At 35.5% G+C, this 25770-nt stretch overlaps 2 protein-coding genes across 2 annotated transcripts in view; one reads left to right on the top strand and one right to left on the bottom strand.

Moving 5' to 3' along the window:
• LOC123656185 overlaps positions 1-4840 on the top strand; it is a 74446-nt gene extending 69606 nt beyond the window's left edge. The window contains exons 4-6 of the mRNA XM_045591890.1: positions 2069-2165; positions 3428-3645; positions 4680-4840. Of these exons, the coding sequence (XP_045447846.1) occupies positions 2069-2165; positions 3428-3645; positions 4680-4779 (415 nt within the window). The 3' untranslated portion in view covers positions 4780-4840. The remainder of the gene's footprint in view (positions 1-2068; positions 2166-3427; positions 3646-4679) is intronic.
• LOC123656184 (cationic amino acid transporter 3-like) lies at positions 4832-23461 on the bottom strand. Its single transcript, XM_045591889.1, has 14 exons — positions 23373-23461; positions 22098-22249; positions 21802-21930; positions 20903-21058; positions 15407-15511; positions 13978-14138; positions 12485-12601; positions 11017-11114; positions 9564-9703; positions 9333-9435; positions 8194-8312; positions 7508-7650; positions 6675-6783; positions 4832-6599 (listed from the first exon to the last, which is right to left on the bottom strand). The coding sequence occupies exons 1-14, from the start codon at positions 23459-23461 to the stop codon at positions 5164-5166; spliced, it is 3057 nt and encodes a 1018-aa protein (XP_045447845.1). The 3' UTR covers positions 4832-5163.
• Positions 23462-25770: the final 2309 nt, after the last annotated feature.

Here is a 25770-nt window from a genome sequence, read left to right as displayed (position 1 = left end):
GATCGTAAAAAGAAGTGTGCCATTTTGTTATTACTTAGGAGATACTGGAAAAAGAAACAAAAAAGATTTTGGGTTCATCCATTTATTACAATTATGAATGCCGATGGGAACTATTTTTATATAAAATATGAAGCTTTGAAATCCGACGAAAAAAAATCAACGTCGTACTCTGTCATTTTTTTTAAAGTATACAAACATACGCCTTGCCCACAAACTGTCTCAGAGTGAACTAAAATGGCGTCTACAAGTGTGACGTAACATCGCAGGAATGCGCGATGCGAATCAATTCGCAAGTTCTTGCGATGCGTCGAGGGAGCTCGCAGATTTTTACGATGCGACGTCGCATCGCAGTTTTGTGCTCGAGCCCTAAAATGTATCACTACAACGCACCGAAGTGGACCGTTAAAAATAAATGCAGTCGAGTCCGTGAAACCGTCTTATTATCTATTATCATTGAACTCGGCTTTTATTTAATGGTTCCCGGTTTAGTTTTTAAAACAAACATTCTGAAATCTAATATACAAAATTCTCATGTCGTGGTGTTTGTAGTTAAACTCTTCCGAAACGGCTTAACCGATTCTCACGAAATTTCGTGTGCATATTGGGTAGGTCTGAGAATCAAACAACATCTATTTTTCATCCCCTTAAATGTTAAGGGTAGTCCACCCCTAATTTTTTTTTTAATTTTTAGATCAATCATATTTTTTATTTTATCTGGCGTTGAAAAATACATACAACCCTAAATTTTCACCCTTCTACCACCAACCCCTATTTTTAAATAGCGTTTAGCGGTAAGACAACGTTTGCCGAGTCAGCTAGTGAATATATAATATTTATGTTAAAATGTTTCACGTCTCAAATTTAACAATAAGATATAATAAAAAATGTCTACGAATACTTTTTTGAAATTGTTTTGTATTGTAACTATTTTTAGTAAACTAGCACTAAATCAATACTTAAATCTAGATTTATAATTTAGTTACTTTACAACTGTTTGAATTTACGACTCTTTTAAGTAATTATCTGTCATATGACTAGTAAAAACAATCTCTAATTAAAATGTATTTGTCTGGCTCCTTTGGTATATTATAGTAAGTTGTCAGGCTGCTATGGAACCAGATTATTAAGACTTCACTGTCTGTCTGTTTGTCTTTGCAACTGTAACAGGTCGTAATAACAATGGGCTAATGGCTTATATAAATATGCCGGTTATTTCTAATATATTCTTGAAGTAGATGTTTCAATAACTTATGCCTTAAACAAAGCTGCGACCAAAGAGGATGCCACACATATATTCGTGCCACTGTTGGGTATAGGCCTCTTCCTTCATGTAGGAGAAGGATTGGAGATTAATCTACCACGCTGCTCCACTTCGGTTTGGCGGATATGTTCCTTTAGATGAGTAACGATTGCTATTAGGTATTTATGATAACAACCAGGACCGACGGCTTAACGTGCTCTCTAAGACACGGTGGCGTGACCCACAAGAACAGACATCCAAAAGGGAAATAAATATTTGTACAAATACAAATACCCATTCCGAGCGGGAATCGAACCCGCAAACAGACGGTGTTTTAGACGACTACTCGCACCACAATTCACAGACTTAAAAGGCAATTTTAAAGAGCAGATATTAAATTTGAGACCTATAAATGTATCATCATCATCATCATCACAGCAGCCTTTTGCAGTCCACTGCTGGACATAGGCCTCCACAAGATCACGCCGAAAATGGCGTGAACTCATGTGTTTTGCCCATAGTCACCACGCTGGGAAGGCGGGTTGGTGACCGCAGGGCTGGCTTTGTCGCATCGAAGACGCTGCTGCCCGTCATCGGCCTGTGTATTTCAAAGCCAGCAGTTTGATGGTTATCCCGCCATCGGTCGGCTTTGTAAGTTCCAAGGTAGTAGTGGAACTGTGTTATCCCTTAGTCGCCTCTTAAGACACCCACGGGAAGAGAGGAGGTGGCTATATTCTTTGATGCCGTAATCACACAGCATATAAAAATAAATGTATGTGATAGAAATTTCGAGAAATAAAGTTTTTTTATCTTAATAAAATACTTTAGGAACAGAAGTGAACGCACGTCGGGAGCCAAGAACGCTCAGTTGTTCTGCGTCACTGGCTCTAGTCCACGGCAGCCGAGCACGCCACAGCTACTTCGGGTATGTTGATCATTAAAGTTACGCTGACCATATGGTCAGAACATATGTTCTGTTGTAATATATGACATAAGTTTATATCGTACATCACCCATGTCCAACTCTAAAGGCTCTAATGAGCCAAAAACATACTGAACGATGATCGATGATCCGAAATCTAGGTGTAAGTAGGTAAAACGAGGTAGGTAGACGAAGATGAATCTGATGAAGAAGATGTTATTTGATATTAAAAAAATATATAAACATATATAATATTCAAAATTTACTTGTTTTTTTAATCGTTTTCTTTTCTTACAAAAAAAAAAAAATAATTTTGTTTACGCGCAAACGAAAAGGAAACCGACTTCAATTACATCGACAAGTACAACATAAGTACACGAAAAAATAGTCGATTGAATACGCGCTATCAAAGATTACTGAAACAAATGATCAAATTTAAACGGGACCACAAGCTCAGCTTTCGATTAAAATAAAAATGATCAAAATCGGTATACCCAGTAAAAAGTTATGCGGTACAATACAACGTAGGTCGAGGAAAAAATAGTCAAGTAAATGCGCATTACTTGTCAGACCACAATTAAATTTAAATGGGACCACATGACATGCACTACCTACATTTCTATTTAGAAAATCATCGAAATTGTCCACTTAGTTACAAGTTAAAAAAAAATACAATCGAATTGAGAACCTCCTCATTTTTTGGAAATCGGCTACCAGTAGATTCTACAGCCTAATACATACGACAATATTTGATTTTTTTAATGTAAACTATTTAAATAATCAAATATTTTGTATTTTTTTTTTTTTATATTTATAATTTACTAACTTTTTGTAACAGCTTTCTCTTCTGTCACAAAAAAAATGTACAACGTAATTTATGTTACAGTTTATGAGTTTTTTTTTAAACATGTAGAAATTTTTATTTATGTATTCACAACCTATCCTTGAAAATATTATTCTATTTCACCACCCTCCAAGAGATCCGAAGTTTTAACGTTTATAACGCTCTAGGGATCCACTATAAACTATTCCTTCTAATTTGCAAATTTTTTGGTATAGAGCTTGAAAATAGTGCGTATATGCGGTGACCCTTACCTCGAATACCTTCTTTCTTTTGTTTTTTATTTCTTATTTCTTGTATATTGTTATTTATTTAAAGTAATTCAATAATTTTGTCTGTACGTATTATTGATCTCCGTTTTAGTATGATATACCAAAGAAGTGTTCATTTCAAAATGTAATAAATAATTATATTTCTTAATCAGATATTGGAAGAGACAATACAAAAAAAGACGCAAAAAGCACTCTTTCCAAAAACAATCAAGTCTGTGAAAGATGCAGAGAAATATCGGATGTCGTTCAATATTCCGGATCACGTTAGTGAGAACTTCTTCCAGTACAGGACAAAGTTTGTTCAACACATGCTCAGTAGCACCATGTACGCGAACAGTGCTATAGGAAAACCGTGGGAGAAGATTGGAAGGTAAGATTCTATAAGAGGCTTAATGTTTACGCGAATTTCATTCATTATAATAAAACAACTTTTGATTTTATCGCAGTTTATTAAGCTTTTTAGATGCCCGACGTTTCGGATACTTTACAGTAACCATGGTCACGGGACGGATCCACACGATAAAATCCGAAAAAATTGTTTTATTATAAAGAGGTTTTTGTAGTTAGTAAGTAGGAAAAAATATGGACACAAAAATCGTATGAAAATGCAAAGCAGCGACGAAGTTATACAGAGCTTTTTGCTGTAGCAAGATATGCGTAGGTGTAAGAGTATACCATTATTTACTTTTTTTTTAATGTCACTAGGTCGGCAAACAAGCGTACGGCTCACCTGATGGTAAGCGATTACCGTAGCTTATAGACGTCTGCAATACCGGAATCATTGCAAGCACGTTGCCGACCCAATTCCCAATCCCCCCAGGAGCTCTGGTCACCTTACTGTATCAATTAATTATAATTTGATTAATTTAATGGAATATTTTAATTTTTAAACATCACGGTATTCATGCTTAAGGTTTAAAACTCCAGTCGCGTATCGGAACTGACTAAATCGTTATTTATAGTGCCCGGTTGTAACTATTGCCATCGACTGTTGGAAAGAGACATTCGGCTAATTTGTAGGGCGTTGTTTCTGGGGCACACTACCTTTGTGAAGTTTTATACGAACTATTATATTAAGAACGATAGAGTGAATTCGTGTCCAGTTCAAAATATATAATTATATTGAGTTGTTAACAACACTAAAATATAAATAATTTAAAGTCATTAGGAAAAACAGGGGAACATGGTCAATCAGGCCAAATTAAAATCAATGTTTATAAATATTTATTTTACCGACGTCAGCAGATTAAAAAAAATGAAGGTGAAAATTTCATTAAGGTCTTCTTTCAAAGGTTTTTTTTTTGTGAATGTAAATTTTATATCGACGTTCGGTAGGTGTGTGTAGTCGTCACCTTATAGCGAAATAAATACATTCGTCTCACTCATTTCATATTTTTTTTTCAGCGTGTCAGACCGTATTATTGACGAGTTACTTATGAACTGCGTCAAGGAAATGGAGCTCCAACGGTACGTTCAAGATTTGTACAAATGTGAAACATGTTGATTTTTAATGAGTGTTTTTATAAATTATTGGTAAATTTTGATTAATAAATGTATTTTTCTTATTCGTATCGTTTTATTCTAAATCACAAATTACATTCTTAAGATAATACTTAATGAAAATGGAATTACGCGATGCATTTCGTTTGTATGAGACTTCAGTCTTTTAGATAATGGTCAGTAAAACAATACTTGGTTATCTAAAATTCAAATTATGTCCGTAAAAATTAAATATTAAATGGAAAATGTAACAAAAATTTAAATAAGGCACTTATACATAAGACTAGGTTTAATGCACCCAAACCTGGTTTGAAAGCTTCTCATGTTAAGATTAATTGCTTGCAGTAATACTTTATTAACCAAGTTTTGATCTTTTACAGGATTCCTGTTAGACATGATCGTCTTTGTCGATCATCAATCGAAATGAATTCAGAACTTCATTGAACTTTGTTTTTTGTCTTCCCAATGTGTCATTCTTATCGGCTTTTGTTGGTTTTGATATACTTTCCATACTTGATGTATCGGTTTGGTAAGCCTCCTCTGGTGTCGGTGGATTTGATTTCATTAATCTCGGTTTCATTAATAAATATGGACCTCCCGCTTTAAATATACCTTCCAGTTTAGTTTTTAACTCTTCTTTACTTAAACTGGTGTCGTTGTCTTCTTCCTCAGAAGATTCTTCTTTATTAGCAATGTTAACCGGTCGTAGGTTTTGTGCCACGTCGCGGGATATAATTTCCTTTTTCAGATCGAGAAATAACGGAGGTCGTTGTATTTTAGCAAATTCAGAATTTTCGTTAACAACATTATCTGTTGAATTAGATCGTCTCCTGCTTTGCGGTTCCTCGTCATTCTCTGAAGCGATCTTGTTTTGAAATATATTGTTTAGTTTTAACATGAAATTCATTTGTTTATCACTTCCAAAGACCATTGGTGTATCGTCAATGGAGGAGTTAGATTGAACGCTCTCTCTAGGCAGGTTAACTTCTTCCGGTTCTACTCTTGTCTTTGGAGGTCTAACAGAAATTGTATATGATTTTATGAAACTAGGGTTTGCGAAAAAGTTTTCATCTAGCGGTGGCGGTACTGGTATTTTTGGTTCGTCCTCCTTTATGTTATCGTTAGATTCGTTCAACATTGTCCTGTCGATTGTATCTGAATAGCCAGATTCATCTGTTTGAGAATCACTGTCATTGAATGCAGTTATTTCTTCGTCTTCCAGTTCACTATTTTTATCTAGTTCAGCTTCCTCTTTATCACTTTTTTCTTCTTCCTCATTAACTTTAGGCAAATCTTCTCTATGTACTTGAGCAATAACATCATATTTAGATAATACTTGATTACCTAAAGATGCATCAGAACCAGCATCAGACAACTCGCTAAGTGATTTCCTGTGAGAAACATTTTCTTGCTCTTTGGAAACATCTTCCTCATTTCCTTCTACGTTATTTTCATTAATACTATTTATTTCTGCATATGAATCCTCTTCAGCTTGTAAGACTTGATCTAGTAAGTCGATGATTTTAGCTTCCTTTTCACTGTTGTCTTCGTAATAAGCATGTTGTACAACTACCTCTTCAGTAACAAACGGTGATTGAACTATGACGTCATTTCGTGATTCAACTTTTTCTACCCGATCGTTATAATTAGTATATTGGTTCCCCTCCTTTTTACTATGTGAGATACTATTGCGAGGTGTGGGTGACACGACGTATATTTGCACCGGTGCCTTGCCGTTCATGTTCGCAGGATTCATGCTATCTTCGAGGCTATCTTCTGTGTTTTGTTTATAACAACACACACAAATAAAATAAACCGGTATACCTGAAAGAATACAAATAGGATTAAAGATTTTATTCCATTACTTTTAAGACTGTGAAATAAGTATTTCTGTCTTACCGATAGCCATCCAAACAATAACGCGAATCCAGGTCTGTAGTTTGATGAACATCATTAGATTTATGTTAACGTAGATACTCAAACACGGTGTTATCGGGACCAATGGAGTCTGTAATTAAAATTAACATTGCAAAGCATAATATATGTACTGATATATTTAACGAACCAACTGAATCAGTAAATAAAGCGACTCGCAAAGTGCTTACAAGTTGCTTGGTTAATATCAACAAGCGAAATAGATTAATAAATACTTGAATAAGATAATTATAATAATATAAACGTGCTATTAATATTAAATCCATTTGATAATGGATTGTGGCAGTGGATAAAGTAATAAGCTGTCATGCTGTCACGGATTGATCCTGAGTCCTAACTCCTCTCTGATCTTGCTCAAAATCTAGAGCAACCTGACTGTGGAAGTACCTCGACCTCACAGAAGATCACAATCAAATAATATTCTCTTAAATAGTGTTGTGTTCCTGTAGTGAATAAGATGACCAGAGCTGGGAGAGGGATAGAGTCGGCAACACGCTCGCGTGCCATCATGTGTGCCATACGCTTGTTTGTTGACTTGATTATAGTTAAAAAAATGTTTTTGGATCCTAAACACAGCATTCCCATCCTCCTAGAAGCCACAAGTGTAAGATTTTTCATTATAATAATTAAAAAAAAACAAGCATGGCTTTATCCTACGAAATTATCGTGTCGAAAAATTTAAAGGTCCGTAAAAAAAATGAATCGTTTCAAATATAGGAACAAAACTTAAACTACCACTTGTTATCAATCAAATATAAAACAAAGTCTGATTTATTATAATAGTATATACATTATACCTTAAACGACAGCTCCTCCTTCAGTTGAGGCTGAAGTGTCATAACAACGATCAGTAGGAACCCAATAGAGTGCAGTATCGCTACGTACACCACTGAGTACTGCACGTGATGAATTACTAGACACGATGCTAGACACGTGCAAACTGAAAAAGAATAACAAATGTATTAAATATTTTTGTTTAGATTTTCATTTTAATTTTGGTTCTTTGGCAAAAGCTAAATTTGCAAGAAGCTTCAAGAAAACTTCTGTCTTTTTTTTCATGTAATTGTACTGTAATATGGTTAAGTATGTTTACTAATCCATTCGTTCTTAGGCATTATTTAACAATAAGGAGTATTTATTTCATGACATGATTTAATTTTGAATATTGCTATTACATCGCGTCTGTAAGTTTTACTATAGCAATTTCAAAATGTCCCATAATTGCTAACAAAACTCTGGCTTGGAATTGACATCGTATTATTGCTTTGTTATTGCGGTTTCGATCCCCGCTTACATGAAAAGGTTTGTGTAGGTTATTTTCCGGTACGAAAACCTCCAAGGTTCCTAGACAACGTTTCTCTTGGTCTTGGAACCATCCATACTTAACCATCCAACATACAATCGTGTCTTATGGATTGCGAAACTCTACAGGGGGCAGTTAAGTTCGAGGCATTTGCTTATTTATTTAGTGGAGTAAACTTACTAAACAATAAAAGACAAGTGGTAATGATGTACGAAGTTGTCTTAGTTGGTGACTTTTGACCGAAACCAAATATTCGCTTGACGTTGTTTGATTCGCTTGAAATTCCGTCCGAACTGTATCTGAAAAAAGAATATAAAGAAAAGTGTATTATATTAACTACTTGAAAAACTTATGCAAAACTTTACTTTTTAGCAAACCATTGTGTTGATATGTTACTGCATGTACCAAACGCAATAATAATAACTGAGAATTAATTATTACATTATTATATAATATTTTATTTTATTTTCGAATTTCGAAAACGTACAGCTAAATTACAATTATGAAAAAAAAACAATGATTAAGTTCGGCCAATTACAAGTTTTCACAAATAGTGTTAATGGATATATGGAATAAAATTAATTTGGTATAAGATCGAAAACAATAATTATGCAAACAATTATATACAAGGGCCTTATATACTTTTGAAATAAATAGACTAGCTTTAATAATAATGAAAAAATCGTTAACATCGAGTACAATTAAAGAATTAAATTCCTTCAGATTTGTTTATATTGGTACGATTGTGCTACCTAAATCGAGAAGATCCAAACGGTAAAAAGATAGTATACGTCATTCGATAGCAAATAGTCTAGTGCTTAATCTCTTCTTTTTAATATATGGTAAAGAACTTGGGCGGAATTGGGGATAGGGTCGGCAACGCGCTTGCGTATTCACGGTACGCCGTCGGGTGAGCCGTACGCTTGCTTGCTGACCTAGTTGTATAAAAAAAAATTTACATGTTTCTTGAGATTCTGTGTCCAACAAACTTGCAGTCTGTCTCGATGACTGCAACACTAATTCTGCGAGCGCGGCTATGTCTACGAGCGGCCAAACATGCGCACTGTATGCCTAATGGTAAGTAGATACCGTAGCCTATGGACGCCCGCAACACCAAAAGCATCACCAGTGCGTTGCCTATCTCCGATCCCCTCTAGAAACTCAGGCGACGTCACTCACCACAGGAAGACCACTACTAGAGCAGGATTGTTTTGATAGCTATGATTTCCCAGTTGGTCTGCTCCAAATTTTGAACAAAATATTTCCTGCTTTGCCTTACTACATATAATGAAATATTGTAATTAAATCGTAGCTCTTACCTTAATATAATAACGCAGCATGCAACAACGGTGTACGATAAAAGTGTTCCAATACACATCATTAGTATCAGCTCGTTTAATTCTAGGACAGCTGCTAAAATAGCTGAAAATGTACATCAAAGGTAAGATTTCACATATCACGTAAACGACTTATTCGCAATTTTGTTATATTAATCGAAAATAGATCGAACCACAACTGGTAAATGTATACTAATTATATATTACACGTACCTATAACTGCAGTCGATAGAAGAGTCGCAATCATAGGAGATCTTCTCTTGCTGGTCAAACGAGCGAGCCAGTGCAGCAGAAGACCATCAGATGCCATCGAATACAGCAATCGTGGAAGTGGAAATATGGAACCGTACAAACTGGAAAAATAACATTTTTCATTATTTATCGTTGTGTCCATTTGTTATAAGTATTCTTTGACGGTTAGCAGGAAAGTGGACATAAGGTGCCAATCAAACCACCAATTGCAAATTCATGCGACGTTTCGATCCTTTATTGGACCATCATCAGGCATCTTTACATGTAGTAGTCAATAGACATCTCCTTATCAAAGTTCTTTCATTATGTAAGATTCTAAATCCAAATACATTATATATTATTTTTTAAATTATGTTTTAAGCTGTATTCTATGAATTTTGAAAATTTAAACTAAAACATTTGAATTTGATAGGTAACAATATGTACAATTTTAAGTTATTAAGTTTTTGGTTTTTACAATTTCAAGGCAATTCAATTTCATCAAATTCTCCGAATCAAATCCAAGTCAAAGAATACTAATAACATTTTTTTTTGCATAGTATTCAATGCTGCCAGGGCTGTCCTCCCTGTCAAAATTACAAGGATAATTTCTCAAATATAGAATATTTGAAGAAATCTCGCATAGGGATTGCAATTCCATATCTTATTCAATTCCTCGGGATCGAATAGCGGGATTCCGCATTCTTTAACAAATATTATACAATCTAATTGAAACTACTACTACTAATTCTAGTTTTTTGTGTGTCTTATCATATTGTAAATAACAAATTTTTATTTAACACGTCGTACGTATATAATTTAACAATCATAAACCGCTTTCTAACAAAACGATTAAATCCTAATCAGGTAGAGGTAATCTGAACTTTCAGTGACCGGCTTTCATTATTATCTACATAACTCCTCCGAATCAAATAACTTATTGTAAGAATTTATTATTTCCTATTAAATTATATTATTTCCTATTTTGCTGTGTGGCTACGGCGGTAATATTGTTACGTGTTAGGGTCCGAAGGATTTGGAGAGAAAGACATGCTGACTCTTTAGGAGACTTGTGACTTGACTTTGTATGTTCGTAACAATATAATCACCCCTCTCTTTCCGTGGGTGTCGTAAGAGGCGACTAAGGTATAACACAGTGCCACTACCACCTTGGACCATGAAAAGCCGACCGATGGCGGGATAACCATCCAACTGCTGGCTTCGAAATACACAGGTCGAAGACGGGCAGCAGCGCCTTCGGTGCGACAAAGCCAGCCCTGCGGTCACCAACCCGCCTGCCCAGCATGGTGATTATGGGCAAAACACATGAGTTCACGCCATTTTTGGCACGAACTTGTGGAGGCCTATGTCCAGCAGTGGACTATATTAGGCTGAAGTGATGATGATAATGATTATGATGATTATTTCCTATTACCTTGCAGTGATCCCAACAACGGCACCCACAGTGACGATCCAACGCGCCCACTCCATACCGACGTACGTGAATACAGTCGCCACTGACGCCACTTCTATCTGGAATTTAGTAAATACAAAATTACTGACATATGGACTTGTATATCAAACATTTGGTGCATTTTAAAACGAGTAAATATAGTCTAAGACCTGAACTAGACATGATCTTCTACCTTTCGTTCTTTAGTATAAAAAAGATAAATCACGAAAAGGTTGAATGGTCAATTCGTACCCAGGCTATTTATATTCGCCAACCGCCATTCAAACTATATTTTTAGCAGGCAACCCTATGTCATCGTATTCGCAATGAAACAGCGCTCATTTTTTGATATAAGATTTATTTATTTAACATGTGGGTGGAAGTAACTAGACCAATATATATTAATACTACCTGCTATAACCTGCCAACCCAGTAGTTATGCCAGGAAAATAACAGACAACCCAGCGTTTGCATTTTCTACAGGCTTCATACTGTTGGTAGGTTTTAATTTTATTTTCAAACTAATAGGTACACTCAAATAAAATATATATTTTTTTTAATTTCGGAGCCAATGCCAGTAATATTTCAGCCAATACGCGATTATTTTCCTGATATACTAAAATTAACATGAAATAGTTTTTATCCATTAAACAGATGGGTGAAGTTCGTCTCAAGTTCGGATCTCCTACTAATAGGAATCGTTGGCGCAGTTTGGTCAAGGTCACTAACCTTGCTTTCTGCTCCGAGGGTTGTAGGTTCGATACCCACCTGAGTCCGGGAATATTTATTTATGTATGTATTATTTATAAGTATGTTTATCGAAAAAAAATGTAGCTATACCAGTCGGCTGTTACCTATAACACAAGCATTAAGTTGCTTACTTTAGGAACAGACGACCGTGTGTGTATTGTGTAGATATTAATTAATTTATTATTTATCGTAAGCGAACATCTTACTTAAGTCTGACCGTACATCTATAGCTTTGTTTAATTAGTTCTAAGCTAAGTTCTTCGTTTTTGATGTTAAGTAATTCACACAAAATAGAATTCATTGAAATTATCCATGATTTTAGTGATACCTAGAAAGTTGTTCATAGCCCTATACATTTAAAAGTACTTTACATGACTTTTTAAACTACAAGTATTTATACACTAACAATACATTTAACACAATGTCATATAAAGCATGATAATATTGAGATATCAAAGTACATATTTTCAAACAACCAAACTCCAAAAACCGTATATGAAGTACTATACCGTTTATATTGCTAAATAATCTATGCTACTTAATATATGAAATACGTGAAACTAAAAAATCGTAAAATTAACGGTAATCTGACAGCGTTTTTTGTTTCGTCACTCACTTAAAAATAGATTTCCATATCAAAAAATTTAAACGAACATTTGGTTTTAGCGTTTGAAGTAATTGCTATAGTTTTGTAGGTTACCTGAAGATAGTAGGGCATCATCATGGTCACCACAGTGGCCACACTCGCGTACACCAGGAACACTATTACTTGAGTGCACATTATTGATATTGGGATAGCCTGACGAGGGTCGCGGACCTGGAAAACACATCGCCATCGTCTATAAAGATATCCTGACATAGCATAGTTAAACGTTGATTTTAAGCAAATGTCGTAGATTTAAATCTGGATTAACAACAATAAATTAAAAAAGTTTACTTGTTAAAAATTGTTTATTGGCTGTTCAACAAAGGCTGGCCTATATTTAAGTGGTATACATATAAAAAACGAGTGTGCTTTAGACCACACGACTGAAGTAAAACTTCTGCACAATAGCTCTGCATCGTGTCTTAGATATACGAAACGTAACTGGCTATGAGAGAACGAGAGAAAGAAAATGTGTGCTCGCTGTCCCTCATGCTCCGTTCACATTCCCCGATCACACTATTTGTAACGCTCTCGTCACACATTCACCAGCTTACTCCCCAAGTCAAGCGTTTGTAAAGAAGTTTTACTTAAAAAAAATATTTCTTACGACTGGGTCGACAAACACGATTACAGTCCACCTAATGGTAAGCGTTATCGTAACCTAAAGACGCAAAACGTGTTGCCGAGCCTACCACTGACCCTCCACAGGAACTGGGGACTCCTTACACAGAAACACTTTTTTTTTTTTTTTTGATATCGCAGGGTAACCCATTTACGGGTGATATCCAGGATGCCCGGGTAGGCATTCCTAGACCGTATGTCGGCTTAGCACTTGGGGGTGCACTACCGACCAAAACCCCTGCGGGAGCCTTCAGCCGCTTTAATTGGAGGGTCCCGGATCTGCAGGCAACAGGATCCCTCCAGCGACAGGCTGGCCTCGGCGAAAAGACCAGACTTCTCCTCCATGGGACTGTCCGGCTCACCTCTGAACAATCCCGTCGACGCCATGTCTAGCAGGACCGGGTTCCCATCCCGGCCCGACATGGGCACAGGGGCGTTACTGGAGACGCATTAAGTAGCGCCTCCTACGCACCCCCGTTCGTCGCCTGCGGACGGAGGCCTCGTCGGCGGCCCCCTCTCTCATCCGCTCGTCGTTCTCCTTCTGGGACATTACTGTCTCGCAGAAGGAGACCATCGCCTTCCAGGACTCGTCGTCACCGAGCATCGCGGTGATAACGCTCGGCAGTGACAAGTCCCCTCCGAGGACTGTCGTCAGATCGCGACGTAGCGCCGCCCAACTCGGGCACACCTCGAGGGTGTGCTGGGCAGAGTCCACCGCCGCGCCACAATCGTGACATTCAGTCGTCGGCTCCCTTTGGGCCGTCCGACACAAGTATTCACCAAAGCAGCCTACACAGAAACACTACATTACTTGAAAGTAGTGCTATTTAGCTGTGATGTTCTGTAAGGTTGAGTACTTCCTCAGGCGGTCTGGTCCAGATTTATATAATTTATAGATAAATTTAGTAAGAACACAAACAATTAACCTCTTCTCCCGTGGAGCTGATGGTGTCGAAGCCAACGAAACCGTAAAAGCACACTGCAGCACCCTTCAACATTCCCCACACGCCGAACGGGAAGAAGCCTCCACTACCACTACCCTCGGGTGGTACTTGTTCCGAGGGTATACTCCAGTTATTGACATCCGCTGCGGAAATTATGAAATATTTTTTTGTTTTATTATTAGTAGAATCTTAAGGAATCTGAGTGTACGTTTCGTTTCATCATAAAGTATACTACGTGTTATTAAACTAGTATCCTTATAGTATTTAGAAAAGTATACAACGAGTTATTAAATTGGTATACAGAGTATTGAGATACATGGAGGCATACTATAGACGAAATAAGTTAATAGATAGGATTAGAAATGAGACTATCCGCGAGAGAACGAAAGTATCAGACATAGCCCACAGAATTAGCAAGTTGAAGTGGCAGTGGGCTGGTCATCTGTGTTGCAGGACCGATGGCCGTTGGAGTAGACGGGTCCTGGAGTGGAGACCGCGTCTTTGCAAACGCAGTGTGGGACGTCCTCCGGCCCGTTGGACAGACGATCTACGTAAGATTGCCGGTGTAGGCTGGATAAGGATTGCGGAAAACCGGGATGTTTGGCGCGAACTTGGGGAGGCCTATGTCCAGCAGTGGACTGCCATAGGCTTAAGTGATGAGTGATAGTAAATTCAGCTCATTACTTTAAAGTCGTCAAATTATGGAGAAGACATGGGAAAATTGGCTACAAATAATCGAATTATCTGTAAAATTTAGGTGACCCGGTCATCGGCATGACACTAACGTACACACAACGGTAATTTTATAAATAATTATTGTCTAATAAATAGTTTTATTATTTTTATCCAAGTGTTAAGGCATATATGTTGCATATTTAGGTTATAATATCGATTCTGATATCACACTTAAATGGTAGGATTTCTATGTATATTTATCAAAAAAAAATTAGCTATAACAGTCGACTGTTACCTGTAAAGATGACCGTGTGTGTATATTATAAGATATTTATTTATTATTTATTATTATTATTTATTACTATGTAGTGCGACATTAGCTTGTTAATGTCCTATTCTAGGACGAAAGTCTTCCTTCCAATTCTGTATGATACATTGAACATTCATTTTTTTTAAATTTCTTTCGATATGGGTACACAGATTTCAAAAAGTTAAACTTCAGCTTTTAAAAAATAAAAACTTTAGATTTTTAAGGATTAGATCCTTTTGGCTAAGATTTTCTATCCTCTGGATCTCTTAGCCTTAAAAAATATTCAATTTAGAAAGAAGAGTCTACTTAGAAAAATTAAAGAATGAAAAATAAATGATCCTTGAATAAATCCTAATTAAAGGAAAATATATTACTAGGTTATTTCATAAATATTTATTAATCAATATATATCTTAAGTTCACATACCATTAATCGCCCCAGCAATGATGACGAACAGAATGACCGCTACGTTAACACCGGTGAACACATTGTTCACAAACGTCGATTCTCGGACCCCGAACGCAAGAAGCCCTGGATAAAATAATTTTTATTATTAAAACAAATACAAAGGAGAATGGGCAAATTGGCCCAAAGATACAAAAGTCTGTCCCCAGGGTTGGCACGTAGTGCATTCTAAAGAGTTTTATATACGGATCATTTCTTTATATGGAATCGTAAAAATCCAACCTACAGAAAAAGAAATAATGAATAAAAAAAATTACGAATTTGGTAGACGATTACATTAAAACGCAGACATTTTTATTTAATTTGTATTTCAGTTATTATATATTTTCATCATCTACAATAACAGAGTCTAAAAATGCTGCAGGGTGACTAACGGTGTCATCGTGCCCATCCCAAAAACCATACAATAGACATTATGTGGGCGCATGAATCCAAGATACGTCTGCCGCTTTTGCATGAACAGTAATAGTGTTCCAGAGCTTCCAATCCTCGTTGGTCCAAGTTTATTAAAATGTATGTATAATATACGCGACTTCTTGTGTGTCTTGATTGTATTCTTCCTCTTAGTAACCAGAAGTTATTACCAATTATATTATAATTGATCAAAGCATTATTTAAATCGTCAGTACTTCTGAATATTTCAATGGTGTAAACACCATTTCTATCGTGTTCTGCGTAATCACTTCTGGCTAGTTTTATTTGATATGTCCCCAGTGAGAACATAATTAAATCGTTTTCGGACAAACGAGGAAAATCTTGAAGCTCTGGTAAGTCGGCAGACATACTTTGAAAATTCACTGTTCTACTATTAAAATTTTGGCCAATAACATATTCTGCTAGTAACTTTTCAACATTTAGTCTATTATTTATTCTCTCAACAATTTAGTGGGCATTGGAACAATCGGTTATTGGGTCGTGAAAGGCATTGGTGATGGCTGTGGCAATCCGAAAGTCATCTTGCATATGCAGTAACGCTTTGTTAAAATATTCTTCTCTGAATAACTTGAAGTCACGTTTGAAACGGCCATTCACCACTTCCTTGACCTACCGACAAATAGTCACCATTCTTGACTTATTGGCATCTATTGTCGAAAGTTGCGTTTGACCTCTTGCTACAGATAGGGGCATATGCATTTCATAGCCGCAAGCTTCAACATCAGAGAAAGCATCTCTAAAACCTCGTATCTAGTATTAGAACGTCACCTGGTCTGAAAAACCAGTTAAAAGCACTATTTTCAGCGTTCAGCATGTCACTTAATATAGTCGCGTCTGATGTTGTGGCTGCGTAAGGCCCTGTGACATCAATAATATAACCATTGCAACAGACTATCAAAAATGGTTTCAATAGGTTTTGAAACTTATGGTGACTATATGTTATTCTTTGGAATAAAAAGTTAGCACTTTTTTGAATATATACATAAGTACCATCACAAGCAATTATTGCTTTCATCGCATCTCCAGAATTGCCCCCAAAAAGTGCATTGGCGATAAAAAGATTTTTTTCCACAACTTGCTGTCTTGTGATATGATCCCACCCTAAATGGATTGGCACATAGTCACGGGTTAAGCATTCTCTCGCTGCTTTAAGTAGTCTTTCCAGCGTTCTTCGACTCATATGCAACATGTCTGCCAATGTTGTGTCTGGTTCACCGGTACGTAGCTTAATTAAATAGGCAGCCAATGCAGTCTTAGGTGTTTTGCATGTTTGTATCAAAGACGGCAGTTGCTCCAAAATAGCATTAAATTGGTCTATTGTACGACCAGTTAAAAAATATAGTTCGTTAGGATCCATATTTTCTATATTTTCAAAATTCAGTCTTCCGATGACCTGATGAGCAGATTTTAAAATATTCATCATGTCCATGATTTGGTCCTCGTTGAAATCACGGCTGATGTTATTTGCTGACAATAAAACTTCAAAGTCGTTCAATTGCAGATGTTCTTGGCATATTCGTGCTGCAGGCGGTACATAAATACTTGATATTTTGGTTTAAATAAAGTCACCAATTAAGAACGATTTTCTCGCACACCATCATTTAAATCTAAAGGAATATCCCCGTTGTATAAAATATTTAAAGTCAAAGTCAAGTCTATGATAAGAATTATTTTATTTTTTAATTTTGTATGCATTTTTATAATTTTGTTAACTGTAGTATAACTCAGCAACTACAGGTTAGAATTCAATGAGGTTCAACTCGCAGAGATAAACGTACGTTATGTGCCAAACGGTGGTAGTGTCAACCCTGGGGGCAGTAAAAAAATTTTGGACCAAGCTCCATACATTTTTGCCCATCCTCCTTTACGTTATAGTTATTGTTTTCTTATATTTTCAAAAGAAATGGTATTGAAATCCATTAGAGCTGGTTAATTTTTCTATCTCGACTCGAGTATGATGTATGATCCCATCTCCTCTCAGATTGTAAAAAAAAATACTTTATTAAAATAGACTTCGAAGCACTGTATTGTACTGTGTACACAAAAATTATATTCGTTTTATCAAATGTGAAGCTGCCATAGATTCGAACAAAATGGCAGATTCAAGAATGAACAATCAGCAAGAAACTTCGCAGTTACTTTTTAATCAAACCGTTTTAAAATTTATACATTAATACGTGAGGCAAAAACTTTGTACCCTTTTCACGAAAATTACGCGGACGGAGGAGTATGAAATTTCGTACACTTATAGTTTATACAGAGAATGAGTGCAGAATACTAAAACATATTTTTTTTTTCAATTATTTATGAAAATATATTAAAACAATAAAAAACATATTATACTCTTTTATTGATTGTCAAAAGTCTGCAGTCAAAATAAATAAAAATAGGTAAAAAAACTTTTTAAGTTAAACGGTTTTATGTTAAACATACATTGCAATGTTTAAGATAAATGTACTAAAAACCAAAAAATAATAAAATAGATACAGTCGTGGGAATTATAAACATATGCATAGACTAGACTAAAATAAAACCGTGGGGCACGTCAATTGTCTACAATCGTTGATTAAAATGTTTGTTTTGTAATGTTACACTATAATTAGGCAGTTGTTCAACCGACAACGATGGACGTGTGATAAGTAGGGCTAGAATGTGGAAACAAGCTAGCAAGCTCGATTATAAGCGAGTTTTAGGGTTTCATAGTGGTGAGCGAGTAGTACTTTTATCATATGTTTTGTCGATTAAAGACAAACTACGAGCAGTGAAACGATTCCTCGCCAGCCAGCAGTGTGAATGTCCAACGATAAACTAGTTGAAACATCTCTTTTATTTACATGGAGTGTATAACTATTGGAATTTTCATGAGCAAGAAAATAGTAAGTAATTTCCTCACCGTCTGCGGGCCAACTGCCTATTTTAACGACGAATTAAACGATTCTTCTATCGCACATTAAGTCGATAATTTGTAGACAATTATGGTGCCCCACGGTTTTATTTTAGTCTAGTCTATGCATATGTTTATAATTCCCACGACTGTATCTATTTTATTATTTTTTGGTTTTTAGTACATTTATCTTAAACATTGCAATGTATGTTTAACATAAAACCGTTTAACTTAAAAAGTTTTTTTACCTATTTTTATTTTCTAGTTTTTAGTTTTTATTTCGCATTCTGTTTAATTCATTTAGTGCTTCATTATTGCAAGGCCCATCTTAAATATTGAGGTTGTATAGTGCACTGTATTCTTCTTGTCAAGCCCTTTTATTTGATACCCATATTGGTGGGATTGATAAAAAATTGTTATCAGACATTTGGTAGCGGCGGCCAGCTTAGATTTCAATTTTGCATAGTAAATTGTATTCTACTTGTTGAGACCTTTCATTTGATACCCATGTTGATGGGATTGATAAAACCTAAGTTATCCGCCATTTTGTAGAGGCCGCCATCTTGGATTTTAATTTTATATAGTACATTGATTATACTGGTTGAGCACTTTCATTTGATACCCATATTGATGGGATCGATAAAACCTACGTTATCCGCCATTTTGTAGCGGCCGCCATCTTGTATTTAAATTTTTTATAGTATATTGTATTCTGCTTGTTGAGCCCTTTCATTTGCTACCCATATTGATGGGATTAATAAAACCTACGTTATCCGCCATTTTGTAGCGGCCGCCATCTTGGATTTCAATTTTTTATAGTATATTGTATTCTGCTTGTTGAGCCCTTTCATTTGATACCCATATTGATGGGATTAATAAAACATAAATTATCCGCCATTTTGTAGCGGCGGCCATCTTGAATTTATAATGATAATGAATAGACATAATTGTATTGTCACCAAAATCCAAAGTGTATACAAAATTTCAGATTAATCGGTTGACAGGAAGAGGGTGAAATTTGAATTACTAAATTTGACCCAAGAATAAATAAAGAAAAAATAATAAAACAAACGGGGTGAGCTAAATAAAACCGTTTAAAAAGAGGTTCTTTATTTTCATTATTCAATTAATTTAAATTTTCAATTATGGTCGAATTTCGACCACTGGACGACCACTAGTAAAATTAGTTAAATCTTGCTTGAAATACTGTGCCATCGTGTTCACACAATACTCTATTTAAAAAAATATCTCTTCATACAGTTAATATATTTGAAGCTCTTCTTTCGTCTCGGGTCTCCTTAATGTTCCATCGCAATAGATTTTATGTCAACTCATCTATTTGTTTATTTACTGAGAATTCACGAGATATATAAGATATATTAATTTATTTTTTATATATTTATTTATTTTCTTTCAGACATAGTCCATATCTTAATGTTAGTATTACAAAAACAACATATCTAATGTTAGTAAATCAATATAAATATATATAGGAGCTGCATAAGTTTTCTAATGTTTACGCGAATTTTACTCATTCAATGAAACAACTTTTTTCGGATTTTATCGCGGTTTATTATTAACTTTTGATTCCCGACGTTTCGGATACTTTACAGCAACCATGGTCCTCCCGTGACCAAAAGTTAATAATAAACCGCGATAAAATCCGAAAAAAGTTGTTTCATTAAATATATAGAAGCAAATAAAAATATCAAATAATAAATAAAATCAATAAAAAGCAAAAGTAATAGCTATCTGGACAAAACCAATTAATTAATTAACGACTTTTAATATTTTTATTCCCATATATTATATATTACAATGTAAGAGTGGTACACTACCATTCTTAATCTTTTTAGTGAGTGTTTTAGACATTAGAAATCGTACGTCAAGTCCTAGCTACGGTGGTTTTCAATACTCTGTCATATTGTGACTACACTGAATCGAGATTTTATATAAACATCTCAAATTTGTAGCGAAATATATCGAATCGCAGGAAGATTAGACGTGAAATTAACAATTACAGCGGTTTTTTAATAGCTAGTTTTATTGACTTAAATGAGTTAACTACATCAAAGTATAAAGAAATAAAAGTAAACAATCGAAAAAAAAATGATTTTTTATCTTACACACTTACATACCCCCAAGAACGATGACCACGAAGAAGGAAAAGAAGTCGAAGTAAGGCGAGAAAGGCGCAGCGCCGAGAGGGACTACAGACTGAAACCACTCAGACATCGTGTGGTTTGTCATCGAGTCCACATACATACTGAGACCTCGGGCAACGCTCGCTGTCCCTGAAATTACAAAGAACAGATTATAAAAAAAAAATACGTATTACTATACATACAATTTTGTCTTAACAATTACTTTTTTTGAAACTAACTTAACCAAGGTAGGGCACAACAGGAATTTCCTGCTCAAAATATGGAGCAGCCCGACTGGGGTAGTACCTCAACCTTACAGAAGATCACAGCAAAATAATACTGTTTTCAAGCAGTATTGTGTTCCTATTGGTGAGTAAGCAGAGCTCCTGGGGGGATTGGGGATTGGGTCGGCAACGCGCTTGCGATGCTTCTGGTGTTGCAGGCATCTATAAGCTACGGTAATCGCTTACCATCAGGTGAGCCGTACGCTTGTTTGCTGACCTAGTGACATAAAAAAAAAACAACTATAAAATGTATGATACAAAATATAACAATCAACATCGAGTTGGTGTTCAACTGGCTGGACTAAAATCCAAACCGTAAAAAACATTTCTTCAAATTCAAATTATCAGATCCGCGCGGGAAACGAAATTTCGACTACACGACATTATAACTTTTGACTGCTTACATTGATTTATTAAGTATTCATTACTCTGTTTATGTCTTCTAAAACTTGAAATACGTATAAGATTTAAAAATTTTTGGGCGAACTCGCTCCATCTTCGACCTTGACCTCTAGAGCTAGACTGAGGTCAAGAGTAAGCCCATAACATAATAAAAAAAATACTATGTTATAATGTCATTTCCTAATCCAGAAGAAAATAAAAGTTTACCAAATACCGCCTCAAGTATCATATCCCAGCCGATGATGAACGCGACAAACTCTCCCACCGTCACGTAGGCGTAAATGTAAGCCGATCCTGCTTTTGGCACCCTGGAGCCGAATTCCGCGTAGCACATACCTTCAACACAGACAATGATTCTATTAGTTATTTTAATCCTGATTTTGAAACAAATCAATGGATAGAGAAATCTGTTCTATCTTATTAAAATTTTAGTAGTTAGAAATAGAGAAGAAACTTAGTAGTTACTGCTTTTTTATCATCAAAACTAGTTTGAAAAAGCTTACCGGCAAATATCGCGGCAATAGCTGCAATCAGGAAGGAAAGTACTACGGAGGGACCAGCAAAGCGCAAAGCCACGGAACCGATCAGAACATACACGCCTACGCCTAACGAGCTGCCCACGCCTAGAGCAGTCAAGTCCCATACTGAGAGGCATCTGTAAATATAAAAAAAAATCGCTTCAGCCTTCATTATCCCACTGCTGCGTATAAGCCTCTTTCCCCATTTAGGAGTAAGATCAGAGCTTAATCCATTATGATGCTCTAATGCGTAACGATGAACTACTATAAGTAACGATCGCTTTTAGGTGTACATGAAAACAACCGGGAGCGATGGCTTAACGTGCTCTCAGAGGCACGGTGGGGAGACTCACAAGGACTGCACAAACACCCAAACCACGGCAAACCTCTGTATGACCAATGCAAATGTTTGTCATGTGCGGGAATCGAACCCGCAACCGCCAGCGCAACAGCAACAAATCAGTGCTGTGACCGTTGCGCCAACGCATCGTCATTAATATAAAAAATATATAAATTTATTTAAAGAAAATTGCAAAGAAATCTATTGCTTTCTAATGTTTACGCGAATTTTACTCATTTAATGAAACAACTTTTTTCGGATTTTATCGCGGTTTATTGTTAACTTTTGAGGACCCCTCCCCTCCTCCTCCCGTGACCATGGTTGCTGTAAAGTATCCGAAACGTCGGGAATCAAAAGTTAACAATAAATCGCGATAAAATCCGAAAAAAGTTGTTTCATTAAAAGAAATCTATATTATCATCAGAAATAGTGGAAGACCGCATTATACTTTAGTCTTACTCACATAAGTCTTGATGCTATAAGTAGACCAGAATAAAACTAGTATACTAAACGTTAACCTGAGTCTTCAAATACAATCTGTAGACTTATTGCAAACGGTGCCAAAAATAGCTTTTTATTTTCATCATTCTTATAACTTTGCGCGTTTGTAGCAGTCGCGTAATAATAGGGAGGTACAAATTACAATAAATTTAGATTTAGAATAATAATCTAATTGTTCATCTGTCTAGCGCGTGGTTATCTGACCGTAGCATTTTAGCAGTGCTTAGAATTAAGCCCCGAACTTGATTCTGGACAGGAAAATAAGTCTTTGTAGCTAACAAACTCTGTCCCTTCGATATAAAATATCACAAAATAAATATTAAAAAGGCTTAGTCGTAAGCCAGCTGTCATTTTTTCTTTACGTAATTGTAAACAAAATAATACAATGGTAAATGCTATCAAATCTCACACGAAGGTACCTTTTCAAGTTTCCCGTGTCAAGCTGGTGAGGTTCGAAGACTCGCCGCCGCTGCAGGATACCACAGAACGAGTTCCACTTGCCAGCCATTGATCATCCCAGACCTGGTGCCCCCTGGTAAAGTGTCCCTTGATCCCGCATTTGGAAGTGTTAGCACGAACTGTAATTTAATAAAATGTCTATTGTCTTTTACTTCTTAAATTCTATTTAAAATTATTGAAATAAATTTTTAAATCAAAACTTTCAGCGCAACGAATTTTAAACGCACCTAACCAAAATATTACAGTTTGCTAACATTTTATCACTTCTCTCATAAATCTCTCTCATTATATCTACTCGAAGAAATTTTCGCATTTCTGCATAAAAATTTAATATCCGTGCTTAGTTTGTCAAAATTGACAATTTTTTTTTAAATAATAGCATAAAAGGCAGAATATGTACGAATTTCAAAATGGATTACATTCATAGTAATGCATAAATCAATGCGATTTGTCATAAAAACATTAAGCGTCATTTATACCGATAAATAGCCATTGAGTGCTATAAAACCATTATTATTATGTACTACGTACAACGTAGCACATAATAATTCCATGTATAAAACACTGATGTGTCATATACAAGCTATGATTGCGACAATTTTTTTTTATGTCACTAGGTCGACAAACAAGCGTACGGCTCACCTGATGGTAAGCGATTACCGTAGCTTATAGATGCCTGCAACACCAGAAGCATCGCAAGCGCGTTGCCGACCCAATCCCCAATCCCCCCAGAAGCTCTGGTCACCTTACTCACCAACAGGAACAAAATACTGCTTGAAAACAGTATTATTTTGCTGTGATCTTCTGTAAGGTCGAGGTACTACTCCAGTCGGGCTGCTCCATATTTTGAGCAGGAAATTCCTGCTGTTCCCTACCTCAGTTAATTATTAAGTACTATCAAATCTCATTACACTTGGTGCGTATCTAAATTATGAAAAAAGAAAGAAACAAGCACTAGTCCACCACGCTGCTTTATTGCGGGTTGGCGGATATTTTCCCTACTGTGAGTAACGATCATTATCAGATGTATATGAAAGATATGATAACAACCGAGACTGACAGTTCAACGCGCTCTCCGAGGCACGGAGAGAAAACCCATAAGGACAGATATCTTAACTTTAATGAAATATTTGTACAATAACAAATATCCATCCCGAGCGGGAATCGACTCCACAAAACGCCTGTATTTAGGCGTACAAGGCACTCGCACCACTCACTACACCAGAGCGGTTGTTAAAATTACTATGTCTAAAATTTTTATGTACATTCTTACGCTACAGAAAAGCTGATAGATTATCAGATGTCTGGCGAACCCAGCTAACGCCGAAAAGAAAAGGGAGGGATATATAGGTTACATAAGTTATTTGATACACCAAAGAATTTAAAAAAGCAAACATTGACATTACCTAAGATTATAAGGAAATTGCTTAGCTTTACTTACAACTATTGACTAGTGCGCTTGGTAACCCAAACGTTAAAGAGAAAGTAAAGATTCAAGATACAAATATTTTGATAAATAATAACAAGAAAAACGTAGCTGAAACGTAATTACATAATGAACATAGTAATAAAAAAAATCTTTTAAAAATGAAACAAACAGATAAAGAACTGTGAACTTAGCACATGAAATACAATGAAATTGATTCGACATCTTAACAATCTTAGTTGAATCTTATCAAACTATTACGTTTTATGTCGTTTTGCAAGATTATCACAAGTCCTTGTTGATTTCGACCAAAATATAACGAAATATATCTGTCTTAATAAAATATTTTCCACAACAAGAGATATAATATTCTAAGTTTATTGAATTGGAATTGGGTAGCTAAAACAATAAAGACTGAAAGAAAGAAATGAATAATTTTTTTGAAAATAGGTGGTTAATGAGCCCATAATCTAACTATACCAACCAATAATCTCACTAATGAGATAAAAGGCGAATCAAAAACGATGTTCAAAAGTGTAGTAGAACACGCGTAATGAAAGCGTTATCGCTTATCAATACAAATATATTTACAGATTAATTGGTATCTAAATCTTAAGTCAGTAAATTGTTAAGCTATGACTAATATTGGTAAAGTCTTGTGTAATATAATTTGGATAAAAATGTTTTCATATACGCTTTTTTATCATCATTGTACAAATTTACGCCAAACTTTATTTGTTTTAGGTCCACATTGAGCTACTCGATTGAGAACGCGAATTATCATTTAAAAACACGTCATTTATGCAGAAAATTATTTAAAATTATGATCTTGTTTTGAAAAACATTTCGCATATTTTATTAAAAATAGTCAATGATGTTTTTAGAGAATTTCTAACTGGAAAATTCTGGAGTTTCTTTTTAGTTTAAATTTT

This window comes from Melitaea cinxia, chromosome 9, assembly GCF_905220565.1.
Source record: "Melitaea cinxia chromosome 9, ilMelCinx1.1, whole genome shotgun sequence".
NCBI classification, from domain to species: Eukaryota; Metazoa; Arthropoda; class Insecta; order Lepidoptera; family Nymphalidae; genus Melitaea; species Melitaea cinxia.
This window is presented reverse-complemented; position numbering and strand designations above follow the sequence as displayed.